This window comes from Gavia stellata, chromosome 26 (assembly GCF_030936135.1).
Source record: "Gavia stellata isolate bGavSte3 chromosome 26, bGavSte3.hap2, whole genome shotgun sequence".
NCBI classification, from domain to species: domain Eukaryota; kingdom Metazoa; phylum Chordata; class Aves; order Gaviiformes; family Gaviidae; genus Gavia; species Gavia stellata.
The window spans coordinates 3,732,708-3,751,822 of record NC_082619.1 but is presented as its reverse complement, the minus strand read 5'-3'; the positions used below and the strand labels follow the sequence as shown (position 1 = coordinate 3,751,822).

Here is a 19,115-nt window from a genome sequence, read left to right as displayed (position 1 = left end):
CCTTTGAGAACATCCCCCGGTAAGTCTATGTGATGGGGGGATGGCGCCAGTGTCCTTTCTCTTGGCCTGGGATGGAGAGGTTCCAAGAACTGCTTTCATCCCTGGGTGGGCAATATCCGCTACACCAGTTACCCACCACGTCCCTCCTTCCCGCCTCGGAGCCGCACGGTGGCATGGAGAGAGCTGCCGGAGACAGGCCAGCCGGAGGAGCTCGCTCCTGCTGCATCAGCCTTCAGCGAGACGCGCGTCCTCTTGGACACCGAAACCAAAGCCATCCCTCTGGCCAGGCCTGCGCGTCAGCCCAAAGGTCCGCCTTGCTCTGGAGAAGCTGGGTAACTGCTTTTAATTTAAAAACGAGTTGACATTGTACAAGTCCATGTTCTGTAAAATGGAACAGGACCCTCTCGGCCCACCCCAACGCCCCCCGCCCCAACGTTACTCGGGCTCACTGCTGTTGGTGGTCTTCTCCCACTCCAAGCTCTCTTCGCTCTGCGCAGGCGAGCCCGCAGACGGCCGTGCCCGGAGGCCCTGAAACCTGCGGCACTCGGGGCACACGCGGATGTGCGTGCACCCTCGGGCGACCAGGGCGGCTTCTTGTGCCAGTCTTTGTGCCAGGGGATCTGGCTCGCCCCCACTGCACAGCTTCCCGTTGCTGAGCGTGGTTGTGCTGCGGGCTCGGCGTTCCTCCGGGATAACAGGGCGAGTTCGTATCATTCCCCCTCGCCTCCGCCGAGGGTGAAAACTGTCCTTGCAGAGAATGATGTTGCGCAGTTCCGTCACCATTTCTTGACACACCGACACCTGGAAGGCAGACCCGAGACATACTGCTCACCTAAGCAAGCTGCAAGCTCAGCAGCTCTGTGTCTGCTCTGGATTCTGATGCCAAAGTGTTACGGACTCAGTCTGGCCACTGGATTTCAAAACCAATGCTTGGATATTCATGCTTGATTTAGCACAACAGATTCCACTCTTGTCAGAGACCCTCCTGTATTCTGGATCCCCAAATCAACACGAGACCCAAACCTATTGCAGCTAGAAATCCTCAGGTGCTCCCGTCTCCAGGAAAGGCACCTGGATGTTGTACACATCCTTGGTCCCTTCAAAAGCCCTTAGAGCATCCCTACTGCCTCTATCTTAGTAGGGTGCATGAGAAGCTCGTGCGTTTCAGACCCTGCCCAATGCACCTAGCCTTCTCGTGCGTTTGAGGTCTCATTACTAGGTACGCTTATCTCAGCCTGGGTGCATAACTTGTTCCAGAGCACTGCACTGCTGAGCACCCTGCAGATAGCAATAAACACACACTGCCCCCTCAGGACACTTTCAGGTCCTACCTCTGACTGCTCAGAGTGACGGAGGCTCCACAAGAATTCCAGCATTGCCATAAAAATTGCTACGATTAAGCCACAGATGAGAACCACGAAGATTCCACCAATATTCTCCATTCCCAGGCCTAAAATAAAGCAGAAGAGACAATGCTGCGGAGAGGCAGACACAACATAAATTCCAAGCATTGCTGTACAAAAAGCCCAACTCTTTGCTGTTTAGTTGGCATTGCATAGATCCAGCCAGGGACCAAAAACACATAGCCAGCACTGTCCTATTAATAGCTAACCGCATGACTCAGATGGCAAACTGAATGACTTGCAATAACTGCACGATCGAAGACGCGTTCTCAGAAATGATGATTTTGCAGATAAACAGCAAGTACATTGGAGGGAAGTACAAAGCAATTTGTGAACAAACTGAAAACAGGGGAAAAAAATGACAGATCAATTGGGCACATTAATCCCTGCAAATTATTCACTCAGCTTTAGTTGCTTTGAACTTCGGAAAGGCAGATGAGCAATGTTGTTAAAGAAGCAGAGATGAAGAAGACAAGAAAGGGCTTTAAAGGAAGCTGGCACCAAGAAAAGCTCCTTTGATTGCATTACAAAGTGCTGGTGAAAAATGATTACAGCTGGTTGTACTGCAATAGCAAGGAGAAGTTCCAAACAAGACCAAGACCCACTGTCTGACACTATACAATGACCAAATGGGGTCCCTGCCACCCAGGGGTACCTGGTTACGTGTTGGGTGCTCTCTGCCCAGCATCCTCGGGCCCTTGAGGAGAAAACAGCCCCTTGTATGGGGCGACTCATCTGACCTTCCTTGCACAACTTGCTTACAGTGGGATGACTACCACCCCGGGCCAAATGCCGCACGTGCAGAGAGCTTCACTTCGGGAAGGGACTAAATCCCACGCATGGCAGCTGCCAGCCCTCTCCTACACAGCTGGCACTCCAGAAAGCTCACCAGCTGGAAGGAAAATCCACTCCTCACACCTTCCCGTGTGCCAAGGCTGCACCTCACTTCCCACCATGATCCCTGTCCCCAAAACCACAGCCTGTGCCCCCACCCCAGCCCTGCAGAACAGGACCCCGAGAGCAGCCAGGGAGCAGCGCCAGCCTCAGCACACACTGTCTGAGAAATGGCGCTTCTCTCCCGTGCTTGTGGGTTTGGGGTCTCAAGTGGACTGGGCCCTGACTGGAATGATTACTACAAAGCATGTGGTGCTTTGCACTGAGGTGACCATTTGAGGCCATTACTCAAGAAGAACATCTATAAAAATCTTCCTCTCCCCTCTGTAACATTAAATCAAAGTGTATGAATCAATGATTTATTGACTTAATCTCTGTGTGGCTTTTAGACGTAAAATCTCACCAAAATCCTTGTAAATGGCTGACCTGTTTTGTTCTAAAACTTAGGAGGTCACATTTCTCCCTCCTCCTCCATCATTCTTTTGGCATTGCCTCTGGAGCAATCTAGTGACTCTGTAAATCAGCCCTTCGCAGAGAAATGTTTCCACCAAGACAGGAATTCCACGGCAGAAAACATAGCCCATAATCACAGTTTAGACCCAAGAAAAAGGCCATCCTCTCCTCCCAGCAGCTCTCAAATTTGAATTTAGGGCCAGTACCAGTCTCTCTACATCCTTCTGCCATTTTACCTGGGTGCCACCCCAGACTCCCATTCCCAAGCTCACCTGAGAGGCATTTCCTTCCTCCATATACACATACCAGCAGGCTACAGCCTTCCTCATTTCCCGAACTGAGAAAGTGAACCATGACCGAGGGCACAAAACAGCAGAAAAACTTGTCCAGTGTTACAAAGCGTGTCGGGTAGTGCCAGAAACAGCCCAGGAGCCTGCTTCCCAAGCCATCTCAGAACAGCCCACAGACTAGATTCCACTTCTAAGTTGCTTTTTGCACAGTCCATGGAGGAAAAGACTCCCATGTGCCTGCTCACCTTCAAAAGAAACTTCTCTAATAGCTTATCGCTTTGACCTGAGGCCTGATGGCTTACACTGGGCCAACACCTTCCATCCTCTCGAGCCTAACGGCCCGGGCTGCCTGCAGTGCAACACTGCCCAACAGCGAGCACCGGCTGACAGTCCCTGCGGGGTCTCATCCAGCCTAGCTCACAAACTGCACAGACACGCACACCTACACCTGCTGCAACGTCAGGAAAACAAGAGCTACCACGGACCCAGCTTGGCTCTCTGTCTCTGCACTCAGAAAGGTCAGAAGACTGTCCTTTCAACTGGGGGACGTGCTGGCCTCCCAGAAAACGCTTGCTGAGGAAAGGGTGACTGCCAAAATTAAAAAATGCAGCAACTGTGTTAAGCTGGCAACTGCTCTCACGCTGGGACATCAGCCTAATGTTGCAGCTTTTATGGCAATTTGCATAGCATTACCCAAAAGAATTTGCTCCTCAGTTTACAGATGTACTAATAAAGTCCTTGTGTCCCTTCCCTTGGCTGTTTAAAAGGTGCTTTCACTTGGAACCATTAACCAGCGGGCCTGTGGTGGAGATCCATCTCCCTTGAAGGAACCCAGGATTTTGGTCTGATCCCTTTAGCCATCCATTTTCCCATGTAATGCTGCAGCCATTCATTAGAAGTTAATTTACCCTCCATATGCCTCCAATATTTGTCATTTGGTTGTTCCCGCTATCTTTGCCCCAGGCAAAAACACACAGCGTGAGGCACAGCAGAGCTGTTTGGCTTTCTCCTTGAATTGTGGAGGAAGGAATCTCAGGTCAGAAGAAGGGGAAAAAGTAATTCTCAGGCAGAAAACCTGGCAGCGCTCCTGTGCAGATGGATGTTCATCCTTGCGCTGCTGGCAAGGATGCTTCTACTGCCTAGTCCCTCCAGCATGCTCCTGGAGAGCGGTGTGGCTTACCTTTGGCTCTGTGGTCCTCCTCTTTGGGGCACTTGCCTCCTTCCCACCACTTCCGCTTCAGGATTTCCAGGCGGTTGTTCTCTTGCAACTGGAGAATGGCCAGGTCAAACTCGTCGCGAAAGACAGAGCCTGCAATACCAAGAGGTACATGGTAAGGCACCGCCACAACCAGCCTTCCTCCCCGCCGTGATGCCCTGCCAGTGTGCCCAACTACAAAAGCTCATCTGTGAACAGTTTGGAAGGGACTTCAGTCCATGTAAGCCCTTGAAACCTGCAGCCTCCCTTGCTGGGACTGTCAGTTGGTTAATGTAATTTGCAGATGGTAATTTTGCCGGTCCGCCAAGACCTACACAGGCCATTTAAAGAGGTCCGTTACAAGGGGGAGCTTTGGCTGCAGGGGCAGGGTCTGAACAGGCAGTTCAGTATCACACCGCTGCTCCTCTGGACCACTGAAGTCTCTCTCCCGTCATTCTGCCTCCAACTTCAACCTTGCTCTAACACTCCTTCCCTCAAACTGGTGCACTGCAACAGCAGCAAGTTCAACCTACACGCAAGCCCAAATGTTCATGGTGGAGGAGGCTCACTTCTGTGCTCGGTACCGAGCTCTACTGCAGTCTTCATGATGTCTGCTACCAGAGATCCAGAAGAAGGGCCGTGGGAAAGACCGCAGTTCTCCTGGTAACTCTGCACTATTGTCCCAGTGAGCAGCTTTCTGCTCTTCTTATCTGCTACAGTTTCACTGTTGAACAAGACAATGTCAGAACAAATTTAGTCCTGAAAGTAAGGATTTGTACTCATGATCAGGTTACTGTGACTTTACAAGCTTACGCATGTTAGCTGAAGTATAGTGACTGCTTCTGTGACGGTTCTTATGTAATTCAGCTTAACTTTGTATTGCTAAGTGCAGGTGCTTAAAGGTCAGGAACAAGGCTTGCCGAGCCTGCGAGACTGGTTGAAGGATCAGCTGATCGCTTGGAATAACAACGACTACATCCTTTTTCTGTGCTGCCCTGGGAGATGATGTTCTCTTGCTGGCTCTCACATTTGAAAGATAAAACCCCTGCATTTGCTAAACCTGTTTATTAGCTGAGATAGTCATTGAATTGCCCAATTCTCTGTCCTGGAGTTTTAAGAACCACCAGCTGTTAAGAAACTTGTGCTAAAAACTACAAGAGTTGCAACAGTATTACTTTTACAGCACTTCTGAGATAAAACAAAGAGCACAAAACGATTCAAAAACACTGGTTCAAAAGGGAAATAGTCAGCAAAGAGCATATATGCAGAAAATAAGCAGCAATCTTGAAACATCTTTCACATGAATTATTTAAAGAGCCACAGTCGCGTGTCACATGGCTCTGGACCAGAGCAGGGTCTCGTACATCTGGCTCTGAGCGTGCACCTTGGGCAACTGCAATGTATTTGATTTTCCCCCTGAGATAAAAATGACCCTGGACAGAGCTGTGAAACGTGACATTGGCTTTAGAGCCGGTTCAGCCTTTCAAACGCTCCGGTCCTCTGCCGACAGCTGAGAAGGACTAGAATTTTTCTTCACTGCCTACCGACGGGCATGCCAATCCCGTAGCCCTTGGTGTCCAGAAGGCCCCCGACCTGCGTGAGGTTGCAATTGCGCTGACGATAATACTCGTTCATGGTGGATTCCAGCAGGAAGGCATAATTGGAGTTCAGCACGCGCGCAATCCCTTCCTCCGTGCTCTTCACGAAGACACTTGGCTGCTTGGAGTACATGTAGTTCCACATCCGCTGGTACGTCTGGTAGCGGGAGTTCTGCAGGAGAAAGGAGGCAAGCACAGCTAAGGTGGGAGCATCTTGCTGTACCATAAACCCCAAATTAGATGCCACTATGAAAAGGCTGCAATGGGCAAAGGAGTCAAAGCAGATTTGGTGCCAGATTCAAAAAGGATTTAGATGCCTAGCCTCCATTTATTCCAATGAGATTTAGAGGCCCAAATATCTTGGTGGATTTATGACTTTGTTGGCAAAGCTGGGCATGAAATGCATACCTAATTCCAATAGGTTCCAGCAAAGACCTTTGCATAAATTCAATTTTAGAAAAATACATAGTTTCCTTAACAGTATTATCAAAAACACCCAAAAAAAGCCAGAAGAAATAGCTCGTGTGTGGCTGGTTTAAACCATCGAATGCTCCCTGTACAGCTCACACCCTATTGCCTGTCACTGTAACCTTGTGCTTAACAGTTCACCAGCATCAGAGCCAGACACCATCACCTTGAGAAGGGCACTGAGGGCTGGGGGCAGAGCCAAAGCTCTCTGGAGTTTATTGCTCCCTGAATCCGGATTTTGGTTCACCCCCTCGTAAGGCAAATCTAAGTACCTGCTTAAGAGAACGGGAGTCTTTTCATTGACTGCAGTAAACTAAAGCTCATCCAGCCCCAATCCTCAGACTTTGCTTCTGGTTGAACCCACCTTGGTTTGATTGAGAGAAAAGCTGACTACGGTTAATCGCTCTTGCCTGTGATGAGCAAAGAGCGAAACCCGCTTGCACAAAGACTGAAGATAAATAGACTGTGGTCTACATTAGGAGTTTCTGAATTTGCCCCTTTTCCCTCACCCTTGCATTTCTGCAGCACACAGAATCCCTTATACCACCTCCCCTCCCGGCCACCACAGCAGGTATGTGACGTGCTGCCAGGCACTTCCAAGGGCTCATTTCTGTGGCTGGCGAGCGAGGCCGGAGACCCTCAGGGAATCTACTGTCCTCGTCTGTCCGGCTCTGTCCTCTGGGTGCAGTCACTTGGGCAAGGCACAGACCAACAGGGAGTGTGTTCGTTCCTGATTCACTGCACTTTTAAACCTTAATCCTGTGTGTTAGTGTCAGGGGAAACTGCTGCCAGGACAGGTTACAAGGCAAGGTGCTTCAGCAGCAGGCGCACATCTCATGCAGGCAGGAGCCGAGGGGTGGTGATGACAGCCTCAGCCATGCCTGCTTAATCCATTGCTACGTTTGACCCTCCATTGTTACACCAGAGGCAAATGGATCCCAACATGGTTTAAAGCATTACAAATGGTTCAAGAACATCTTTTGCTAATTTCTTCTCTGATACCCGCGACTCCAGCACCCGCCAGACAGCACAGAGCCACAGTCAGGATTTTAAACTTGAAAGCCTTCCTGAAAAGACCTAAGCGAGTGCCTCATATACAACCACCTTAGTCACTTGGGCTCTGTTCAGCTCATTTTAGATGTAACATTCTGCTTAAAAGTAGCTTTTTGCCAAACCCCCGAAGGGTATAAAGTTGGGCTGAAAAGCTCAGGCTCACTCAAGAGATTTCTCAGGCTTCCCAATTCAGTTCAGACTCAGAGAGGAAAAAAGTGAGAAAAGCTTTCTCTCCTCTCGGAATTCCAACAAGTAATAAATAAATAATCCTCAAGCAGTTCTTTGTGCATTCAAGAGCATTGCAGAAGAGATTCACTCATTTATTTCCCTTTTGAATAGAGCAGGGAAGATAAAAATTAAATTGGGCTAAATAGCATGATGTTTTTGCATACGCTTGACTGACTTGTTTTCAGCGCCACTGACCACATAGAGTGTCCAGCACTTTTACATACGCTAGCCTACCTGGGGTTTGCAAACGTTTCTTTGCTTACCCACCCTGAGGGACTCTCATGTAAAAGCTAAGATCACATCAAAACTGCATCAAGACCCATGGAAATTTGACTGCAGATCCTCATCTGCTGAAGACTGTTATGTCATCACTGTGACACAGGGATGAGGACCACTTTCCCACCCACGCAGCGACACTCCAAGTGTTGCTTTCTAAGCCCAGGCAGGAAAGTCTGCTCCTGCAGGGTCCAGCACAGATGTCCTGACCCTAGTCCTCCAGCATCTCAAGAGCATGCCAGCAGCTCTGTTACGAAATCCTGCCTTCCCTGCCCTCTGCCATGCCTCCCCCACCATTCATCCCATTGCCACCCACTGTGGATCTAGCCCAGTGCTGTGGAACCAAGCAGCCAGGGGTCTCTCCAAAGGTCCCCTCCGTGCCAGAAACCAGAATGAGACAGGCTTGACAGGCTGGGACGGCATCCAAATCTGAATAAAGGGTGCCCTCTGCACCCCCTGCCCCAGTTAGCAAAAGAACGGGGTTTACTTGGAAGAAGGTCATGCTGGAGCCACCGTGAATGGTGCCATACTCGATGGCTGTCTGGTCAGCCAGGTCATCTACGGATTCGATGGGGACGTCCATCCGCTGCACGGTGAGGAAGGCTGCCAGATTGGCTGTGTAGGAGGAGATGATGATCAAGGTGAATGCCCACCTAGGGAAAGGGGAAGTGAAGATGGTGACCTGAGATTTCTTCATGGACTGAATCTGATTTCCATCCCCACCCTCTGCCTCTCCATCTGCTTCTGCCCAGAAAACACCCACAGAGAAGCCTTCCTTAAGAGGAGGGCTGACCTCCTTACCAGACTCCACTGACACAGCGCGTGGATAATGCTTGGGGGGCAATGGTGGAGCCTTGCTGCATGAATCCCCCGACTGGAAACCACAAGCTGTTGCCGAGCGAGTACTGATTCACGAGAAGATTGCATCTGCCTTGCGAGCAGGGGTGGGGGCTGTACCACTCGTACGGTGTCAATCTAAAAATGACAAGAAACAGGTAGCTCAGGTAATTCACTGAGAAATGGGGCACTTTGGAGGAAAAAAGCAAAAAAAGAAAAGCTGTGAAGCCCTAACTCTCCTGGAAGCAGATTTTTCTGAGGAGGAAACTCTTTGCTGTCAATTGATGCCCAGGGCTCAGAGCTGTGTGAAATGCTTGCTCTAAGACTCAGAAGCCAGAGGCTTTCTTGTACAGATTTGCAAAAGTTTTGAGAGGCTCTGCTGCAAATCTGGGCATGGGCTGCAGGGAGGCTGGAGCCCCGTGTGCAGATTTGTACCGCAGATAACCACAACAATAATTCCAGATGTACACGGACTTGATGTGAAATTGAAATCAAACGTCTTTGGCTGTGTTCCCTGCTGGAGAATGAGCATCAATGGGAAGTTCAAAAGTGAAGTGTGTGAGAACTGACTGCACGACACCATCAAGAATAATAACTGTATGGGAGCAAACGCTTGCTCTGAGGAAGTCTGATTGCCCCAGCAAGGTCTAGGTCCCAGGTCTAGTTTGAAGCCAAGTGCTGGTGTTTCAAAGCACCACATACTTTCAGTGCCACAGGGACAGGACAGAGGTGGGAATCTGAAATAACTGACAGCCTGTCACTGAAGTGACTGTAGCCTAGCTCTCTTCTTTTGCTGTTTCCAATCCTCAGTTCCCTGATTGCCAAGAAAGTCTTCTAATTCCTATGCTGCAGTTCATTATACTGCTAATGGTTAACAAAGCTGGTGCCTGGGGAGGGTCATTTTGGGGATACTGCCAATACAGCTGCAGGGCTCTGCCAGCTTATGCAGCATTAAACCAAAATGAGGTGTTTATTTTTATTTCTGTCTCCTACCTCACTGTGGTGCCAGAGAAGTGGAGGTTATTTCCTGAAGACTTTCTATGGTTGGATCAAGCACTGGCAGTAAAAAACATTGCTCTGGGAGAGTCTTCTGCAATTCACAGGGTCAAAAGCTCTTTACAGCTGAGCAAGGCAGAGAGCAGCATCCAAACCTCCATCTCCAGTGGGAAGCCACGTAAAGGCACCTTTTTGGAGGATCATGTTTAAAACATGAGGAGGGGGCTAAAGGGGCACCAAATCTCAGTCTGCAGAGGCCATCAGACTGCATTACTCAATGGTTTCTTCAGAACTATGTTTCTGAGGCTGTAATGGCATTCGAAGAAACCATTAAAGCCCTGTCAGGATGACAACTTTAGCCATGCTAAGGGACCGAGTGACAGCACAGTTCCAATTTTTGTAATGAGAATTGGGTATTAACCGTGTCCCAAAACAGCCTTCAAGCCCTGAGCACGTCTTTGGTACACATTGCCAGGACACAGTTCAACTATGTCTGAAAAGGCCCATCTATGCCACCAACCATAAGCAGTTTGTTAGGGGGTCAGGGAAAACAGCAATGGAGCAGGGACCCTGGGCCTCAACGGGAAAAATGCTGCAGACGAGCACTCAGTGATATATTTTAAGGCTGATTTAAATTAGTCAGAGGGAAACGGAACTGAGAGCTGTCAAGCAAGCCTCTGCACATCAACCAAGAGGCTGTTAAAAGATATTAATGAACTTCCTTCTTCTGTACACACTGGGTTTTACAGGGCCAGAGGAACCCATCATCGCTACTGGAATTTGCGTTAACATCTCTGAATGCATTTGCCGGTACCGGCCAGCCTCCACCCTCCTGTTCGAGACAAGCAGTTGGTTTACCTGTTGCGGATCAAGCATCTACAGGGAGCAGCACCATTTGCAGCACCAGCCCTACTCCCAAACCTCCTGCCACCCAGCCCTCGGCACCGGCACCCACCGCTGCGGCCATGCACGCTCTCGAATCGCAGCACGCTGCTCCCGCCTGCCCTGTCACAGCCGTGCCAGTGGCCATCCCAGGGCTGCCATATGCATCGGTGATGTGCCTGCGCGGGCGCTCAGTGGCAAAGCCCCAGTCCCCAGCTGGCGGAGGGGCTGGGAGGCTTCTGTCCCCCTTACTGCGCCCCCCACGCTGGTGGCCTGGGGGATGTCCCCCTGTCCCCCTGCCCAGCCCCTCACCACGCATCGCCCCCGGGTCCGGGAGCGTGACGCTAGATGGCACCGCGAGGAAGGAAAAGGCACGGCCAGGCACATTACCGAGCCACCAAGAAGAGGACGCAGCTGACAGCCAGGTAGGCGAGCAGCATGAAGAGCCAGACGCCGGGGGAAAAGGGATCCAGGAATGAGAAGTAGCCAGGTTTGCGACCCTGGAAGGGAAAGAAAAAGGAGTTTGAGCTGTTCATGTTTCTACAAATGAAGTAGCCCATTCTGAAAATGAAACAAAGAAAGACACCTGCCCTGACGCTGACAACGGATGGGAGCAACAGAAGGGAAATAAAGCGAATGGGGATTTGCAAAAGCCTTGCAGGGGAAACAGGGGAGGCCGGACACAACAAATGACCGAGTCCTGCAGCATCTCCCCACTGGGATTCATCTCCTAAGACTATCGTTCTCCCCACCTCAACCACTTTTGTTCCTCCAGGCAAAGAAAGAGGTGAATTGATAGAAAAATCGAGACAATCGCAGCAGTCTGCCCTCCCCATGGCAGGATCTGCTGCACCCCTCGCCCGTGGGGCCAGCGACGGTGGAATCAAGGAGCCCTTGTCCACCCAAGCAGCTGCACACCACGCTTGCTGGGCAGGGGGGGACTCCCCTGGGAGAGCACACCTGAGCATGGAGTGGGTGGGATCCTTTGCATGAAGCAGAAAGGGGAGAAAATATTTCTGTGTAGAAAGAAAAAAGAGACGTTTGCAATTTTTCTGGTTTTCTTTCTTCAGCCTTGAAATGTTTCTTCTCTACAAAACTCAATAAAATTATTACTTTTATCTCAGGGAACACGGTATTTTTATCTCTAGGATGCGTCAGAATTTCCTGTTTTTTCTCAGCAAACCACCTTCCCTTGAAAAGTAAGCTTCACTGCTAGAAAAAAACAGGTTGATCCTCTCTCAAAGTACCTTTAATTTTCACAAGGACACTGCCACCATTGAAATCTTGTCAAATTTAGCAAAATTGGTGCAAAGGGAGGGTTAATTTCTAGGAGAAGTTTCTCAAAAGCTGAACACCTACAATTTTGGTGAGTGTACATCTTTCACCACCACCAGCTCTGAATATGCAGCTCCTCCTCAACACAGCCTCCTCCAAGGGTGGAAAGAGCAGCCACTAATTTACCTCCGCACACACTCAGCAACACCGTGGGGGACAGGGGGAGAGGTGAAAATAGAGCACAAGCCACAGGACTAAAGAAGTGCTCTTTTGCTCTCTGTGCAATTTTTAATATCCGTCTGGAGTAGAAAGCGCTTTGTTTCAGCACTGTGCACCCCCGACACACCTCTCCCACCCCGAATGCTGCAAGTGTTCAGGCAATGCTCATCTACCTCAGGCATCTTCTTTCTTACTGTCTCCTCTGAAAGACTCCCAGCAAAAGCGTGAACTCCCAACGCAGGGCTAAAGGGTTGCATTAGCACCATGGGAACACGAGCCCTTTGCTCACAGGAGCCTGTGTCTTCCGCCCTGAACCACAAAGTCAGTCCTGGCGTCACAATACCTCAAGCTCTGCAGTTTCCCCAAGCACTTGTAACTGGGAAGCTGCTCATGGGCCAGAGCTCCTGTGAAGGCTTTTACTGTAAAGTCGGAGTGGAAACAGCCTTTTATCACATCTCGACCAGGCTGTCAGCGTATTTCTTACTGGCACCTTGCTCTGTTGTGTGCTGAAAACATCTATCACTGTTTGCTCAGTGCAGCTCACTCCAGCAGCCGTTTCCCAGCACTTGCGGCACAGCAGCTGCTCCGCTGTAGGTTGTTCACTTTACACAAAAGCTGCTGCTGGGGATCATCTTTGACACATAGAGACCTCATTTTTCCATAGTCCGCTGCTTTACCCTCCCCATCTGTGACACCACATAAACTAATAATAGCCGGTAATAAATAACACCTAATCTCAATTGCCATAGCAAACCCAGAGCCAAAGACCAGAGTCCTGATATTTTAGAGCTGTGCTTAATCCAAAGGCAGTGAATAACTGTTTTCACAAAAGTCCCCAGGAAACACAGCTGCTTTTTTTTTTTCCCTTCCCCAGACTCAGAGCAGCACTTTAAATTCCATTTCCATTAAAAAACCCACTGTTTTACTACTGAAGTATTCCTCATCTTATGCAAAACCTGTATTTCACAAGGTCTTGGTAGTTCTCCTGAAGACTACGTTGTTGCTAGAAAAGGCAATAGTTGTTGCACAAAAATCTTCCTCTGCTAAAAATATCTAGGATACTGTGATATTCTCAGCTCCAGTCACCAGCTGGGACCGTAACATCTCAGAAACCTTCTACAGCAAACTCTACCCTGCATGAAGCAAAGAATCACCACACCATAACATCCTATCCCTGTATCATTAAGGACAAGATGAGTTTGAGCTTGCGATCTACATTAGCATTTTTAGAGAATCTGGCTTATTAAGCCTTCTAACAAAGAGATGAGTTAAGAATCAGTGGTTCAGACCATCCTGCATCCATTTTCTGGTTACTTTAAAATCACTCCCCAAGCAAAGGTTCAGGTTCTCCTGGGTGTAATTCCAGAGCGTCTCTTTAAGACAAGGTCTCTCTTCCGTACCAGGTTATCTTACTGCGCTTGGTATAAGCAGGTGAGGTACAAACAGTGAAAGATGCTACGGTCTTCTTTTGTTCTTTCTCTTTTTCTGGTCAATTGCTGCTGTGTTCTGCTTTTTCTTATATTTTTCCCAGAAACCCAGAGAGAGACAAATGACAGCTATGGGTGGCATCTGGGCCCAAACCAAGGGCCTTCAGAGCCAGAGACACTGCTGGAAACTACACCTCCAGCATCCCAGAGGGACTCACATTTCCAATAACATCCTTTGCTCACCTCGCTGGAGCTCCTCTCGCTATTTCAGAGAGGTGAGACCGTCTCACGAGTCTGCAGGCTCCGAGGTGCGCTCCCTCTCCACTTCTCGCTGATCCCATCCAGAGGATCATGGACTTCTGGATACCAACAGGAAGCCAAAGGCAGGCGATGTCAAAAGCTCTTCTCTTTAGCAACTGCATGGCTTTCCTGGATACCCCACAGACCCCTGGTTCCCTTTTTCATCTAGAGCTAAACTGGCTAAGCTGCCTCTCTTCTTCCACAGGTGTTTACACACTCAAGAATGAAATGAGGCAATGGGAACCTGCAAGGTGTGAAGGGCACCGTCTGCTCTCGGCCAAGCAAACTGGAGCTTCTCAAGCAGATCATTCCGGGCGGCTTATCCCTGCCCAGCATCCCAGAGCTGGCAGGAAACTCCCAGGCACTGGCGGTGCCTCGGCTGCGGCTCCCTTGTGAGATGCTCCTGTAACAAAGTTCCTTTTGGTAATTAAGGCCTTGATGTCCTCTCTGTTTCTGGGGCAGTTTGTCAATAAATTACACTCATTAAGGAAATTGCGTTGGAAGCTTTAAGTCTCAGGCTTGGCAATGACTCTCTCCTGTGACTTTACAGTAGTAGTAGTTCTGGTTCTTTTCAGCTACAGTCATTTACAGGCTGCTGCTACATATTCTTTTCATTCACAGTTGTGGATAAGAATAAAGATATTCTGTTCCCACGGAGGGCACAAACTCTCTCTTATCTGTCTGTTTTGAAGATGGGAATGACAATATCCGGAGTCTGTCAGATATTTTTAGCTGGTCCCAATAGAGCTTTGTTAATTGGAAGAGCTATTTTTCCTGGAACAGAAATGTTCAAAATGTCCAATAATTGATGAAGGCCTCCTGCAAATCCCCAGATGGAAGCAGGAGAGATTCATTTACCCGCCTCAGTTGTTCTTGGAAGTCTTCATTTTCAGCCAGAGAGAACCAGTTTTCTGGGCAGACACCAGTGACTGAAGAGCCTGAATGTGCAGGACATCCAGGAAGAGGAGGAGGAATGGAGCTATATGGCATGGTCCTGGATTTGTCTGTGTTCAGGTCCGTAAGAGACCTTACGACTCCCTGCCTGCCCTGCACACACGCACACAGCCTGCAGGGATCCCAGCGCTCGCCTGTTCCCTCTCACACAAACAGTCAGCCCTACCTACATCAATTCTCATAGACGTTTGTCCCTAAAAAAGGCAGGCAAGATAACTCTCTCCTGTCCTGTAAGTCAGAAGGAAAGCAAGAAAACTCAGCCTGAAAAGGCAGAAACATTGATGTGTGCTAGGTATAACTGCAGTGCATTTGGTCTCACCAAAACAAAGTGTGTATATTCTGGGATGACCGTGTCTGATCCAGACGCAGATCCAGATCCCTCCCTCTCCAGGGTCCTTTCTCCAGAGTCGATAAGCAAAACCCAAGCACAGGCTGCTGTGAATCCTGAGCCTAATTTGGGGTCACCAGATGGTCCACAACCGACAGGCCAACGCGCGGGGCCAGCGGTTGCTCCCATCCCTGCTTCAGTGAAGCAAGAGGCTTACTGGCAGAGCAACACAAGTTATCAGGAAGGGTGCTCAGCACCGCCCTTGGCTGTTGAGCCTCCTCTGGCTGAAATGAAGGAACTACTCCTTTGGTCCTTCCCATTTCGTGTCTTCTGCAGCAATCAAGTAGAAATACTTTGAGCCTCAGTTCACTTGGCCCAAACTCACCTATTCCAGTGTACTCATCAAATCTACATTTTCTCATCTTAAGACAGAGCACAGTAAGGACTTTCAGGGCTGATGAGACAGAATCATGTGCTAGCTAGTCCCTCATTCCCTGCCATAGAAGCAGGTATGTGAGCAAAAGCATGTGTATGCTAAAAATAAACCTAACTTTCAACATCTGTCTGTGCAGAAATGGCACTGGGCACCCAATTTCAGCCCTCTGCCAAGCAGAGTGACCACTCAGGACTCATCATCTATGTCCTGCCTTCCACAGGTCCCACCAGCTGGTCAGAATGGTAACATAATAAAACAAAGCAAGCTTTTTCTCTTAGCAGCCTGCAAGTCAGAAAACCTATTAAGAGTCCCCGTGTCAGAAATCCATACTTGATTATATCACAACAAGTGAAATGGAGAAAAATGACAGCCCCATTTAAAGCTGCCATATTTGGTTATGTGTGATAAGAGACACACGCACTGTGGTGGCTGGGTTGGCAGGGTGGGGAGGAGAAACAGGGGAGAAATCATTTGCTGCTGGAGTTAGATGGAAATTAAAATAAAGTGTCATCACACGGGGAGGAGACCAGGGCGTGGAGGCAACTCCTCAGTGAGAGATTTATTTGTGGTTATTTATTAGGCTATGTCTCATCTGCGCCATGATTAACATACGTCAGCTGCAATTTTTGACATTGCAGAGATGTTTGTTGGGGCGGGGAAGGGAAGGGAGGGGAGCGGATAGGAGTGGATGGGGCTGTGGGGCTGCCTTCCACTGCTCTGCAAACCATGTCCTTAAAGAAAAACCAGAGCAATTAGCTACCTTGCTAAATAAATATTTACCAGTTTAATTAGTTAATTACCACACAGCTCCCAGAAACTCTCCTCAAGCTAAGCAGGGAAGTTCTGGACAAAGAGGGGCCAAGTGCTGGAGAGGGAAGAGGGGGCTCCGAGCTTCCCTGCTGGGGAGACCTCCCTGCTCCTGGGGAGGCCAGGAGCCCAGGCTGCCCCTGCCAGCACTCCTCGTGGCCTCGATGCAGCAAAGCAGGGCTTGCTGCCGGGTGATCTGACCTGGGAGATGCCCTGCACCTCCCTTGCAAGCCTGCCTGGGTCACTGGGCAGCTCCCCGACTCAAAGTCCTAACTGCGTCCTTCGTCGGGCAGCTGAAGACCGAGTCCTGACTGACGGCAGGGGACTACTTGCCAAACACTTTTTAAGACTGTAATTATTAATCCTGTTCAGTTTGGTAAATGCCTAAAGGGCAGACTGGAACATGGCTGTGTTGTGTTAGTCTGGTACCAGCACAAGCAGCAGATGGTCCCTGCCCTGAAGAACTTACACTCTAAGTAGATGTGTCAGACACATTTATATTGAGCTCGCACAGAGGCAGCAGCAAATGCCTTGCACTTATAGAGCAGACCACATGCAAACCCTGCACCAATATTCCTGTGTTTCCTCTGGAGGGAGCGACATCAGTCTCACGCTGTTCAGGGAATGATGCCTCGTTAAGGGACTTGCTGAAGGTTATGGTGTAAATCGGAGGCAGAGCACGCACGGTACTCAATCCCCAAACTCTAAAAATGCATGTGAGGAAGCAAGAAACTCGATTATAATCCCAGGCAAGAGATGCTGGCAGAAACACCTCCCAGATCCACGGGGCAGCTGGTGGTGTGAAAAAGCAAGTAGAGCAGGGAAGGGACAGTTACACTTGATTTCCAGGAGCTTGAAGAGTCTGACCCTTTTTGGTCAGGTAAGTCATTGATCCTAAATTCTGCACGTACCAGAGGAAACAGAACTTTAACTAGATTTTAATTACTTGTTTGTTCTTGGCAGGAGCCACTCAGCACAGAGAGATGTATGAGCAAGTTTGTTTATGTTCGTACCAAACGCTGCATCCTTAACAGCCTTGCGAATTGAGAGAGGGGGCTGGGAGAGGCAATTTTAATTGTTTTATCCTTTTGGTTGCTATTGTTGAGCTGATGGAAAACCAAGGCTGTAATTCGTATCACACTTGGCACGTACAGAGTACATTTCCAAAACGCAGATTGGGAATAATATGACATGCTGTCGCAAAGGACCTGGATGCTGGAGCTCACCTCCTGTGACAGCGGGGAACCAGGGGCTTTGCCCAGCCCATATGGGCATAGCTGGGGAAAACCTGTCCTCTCCTGAGCTTCAGGAAGAAGCTAGAACAACAGAAAAGGGGAATGCAAAAGAATCTATAAAAATTTAAGATAAGCGTTGTCTAAGCAAAGACACGACACAAGGCCAGGTACGTGCTTGCACGTGTGTATCCCCTGGGCAGATTCACGGCTGCTCTGCTCCGAGCCACAGCCCAGCGTGATGCTAAACAGCCACCACGTAATGCCTGACCTGCCTTTCGGGCGGCAGCGGCTGACCACACCGCTGCTGCTGCTGGACTTGCAAAAGATTATTGAATGCAGCGGAATGACAACCAGAGCTAGTTGCTAAACAACAGCATGCCTCCCTTCTCACTCCTCCCTGGCCAATGCAGGAGCAAGGGGGTCTGAGAGCACCCGTGCAAGACAGGGAGCACCCGCAGGGAGCACCCTAAGAGTAAGGAGCCTTCCCTGGGCTGTAGGCCCACTGATCTTTAGGGTGAACAACTGAGAGGAGGCAAATGAGAAGGGCTGAGAGCAGAGAAACAGAGTCCATGCAGGGCAAGGAGCTAATTGCTCACAGTGGAGTTCAGCCTGCCACCGTGCCTGCCCCGGGGCAGTGCCCTGGGCCACTGGAGGAGTGCCATTTTGCCCTTTTCTTGCCTGTGATTAAGAAAGCAGAGGACTGATCTGTGCATAGAGCATTTACAGGAGGTCACAGCAAAGAAAGCAATCCCAGATATCTTCCTGGCCTGATCTTATTCTCAGATGTGAGAAAGCAGCACCACAGAGGCTGGGAACAGAGCTGAGATTAGGGCATTTGGGCCCCAACACCAATTAGGGGCACCCATAGGTGTCCTAGCTCAGCCTCCCAGGCAGTCTCCCCACCGTAAGTGCAAATGGATGGTGACTCCATGCCAGCTTTGCTGCAGTTGTGGAGCCACCCAGCCGTGCTGCTGGGCTGCTGCACCCGTCCAGCCTAGCCTGCACTTAGCACACCTTGCTGCAGTGGGCTCAAACATATACTAAAGCCATCCTGTGGCTTTCGCTGGGCCTGAAGCAGAACCAGACAAGCTGACATCTACCCATACTTCTCCTGGTAGCAGCAGTCTGACAGGGCTCTGCTCATGCCCCCCCCGCCTGGAATTGCTGGGTGCCTGGGGGGCACGGGGAAGGGGAGCCAACAGGACTGGGGGGTTGAACAATGGGAATCGAATCCACCAAGCTGCCACAAGGCAGAAAGACAGTGAAAAGAAGGAAATAAAGGTCAAGCACATTTGCGTTCAAATAAAAAACCAAAATATTTTTATGAGTCATTCATTTGTCTTCTATAACTAGGAACGTTTGCATGCAAATAACGGAGGGACATAAACGCTTATAAAATAAGTCTCTTACCATATGAACTCGGTAGAGAATGCTAATTCCCAAAGTCATGAACGGCTTAGAGAAATCAATGACCTTCTCCCGCTCCGCCGTAATTGTCAGCCCCGCCACCGCCAAATCGGCTTTCTGGAGAGAAAGGAGAGCAGAGGAGATCAGGACCCTG

The 19,115-nt window shown here is 49.6% G+C and overlaps 1 protein-coding gene across 1 annotated transcript in view; it reads right to left on the bottom strand.

Annotated features, from left to right (window-relative positions):
* Window positions 1-435: 435 nt before the first annotated feature.
* The window catches only part of GRIK4 (glutamate ionotropic receptor kainate type subunit 4), a 136,033-nt gene continuing 117,353 nt past the window's right edge, over window positions 436-19,115 (bottom strand). Inside the window, exons 12-19 of the mRNA XM_059829704.1 lie at window positions 18,965-19,078; window positions 10,964-11,073; window positions 8,660-8,833; window positions 8,346-8,511; window positions 5,780-6,005; window positions 4,221-4,349; window positions 1,332-1,450; window positions 436-801 (exon numbers count right to left, since the gene is read on the bottom strand). Of these exons, the coding sequence (XP_059685687.1) occupies window positions 436-801; window positions 1,332-1,450; window positions 4,221-4,349; window positions 5,780-6,005; window positions 8,346-8,511; window positions 8,660-8,833; window positions 10,964-11,073; window positions 18,965-19,078 (1,404 nt within the window). The remainder of the gene's footprint in view (window positions 802-1,331; window positions 1,451-4,220; window positions 4,350-5,779; window positions 6,006-8,345; window positions 8,512-8,659; window positions 8,834-10,963; window positions 11,074-18,964; window positions 19,079-19,115) is intronic.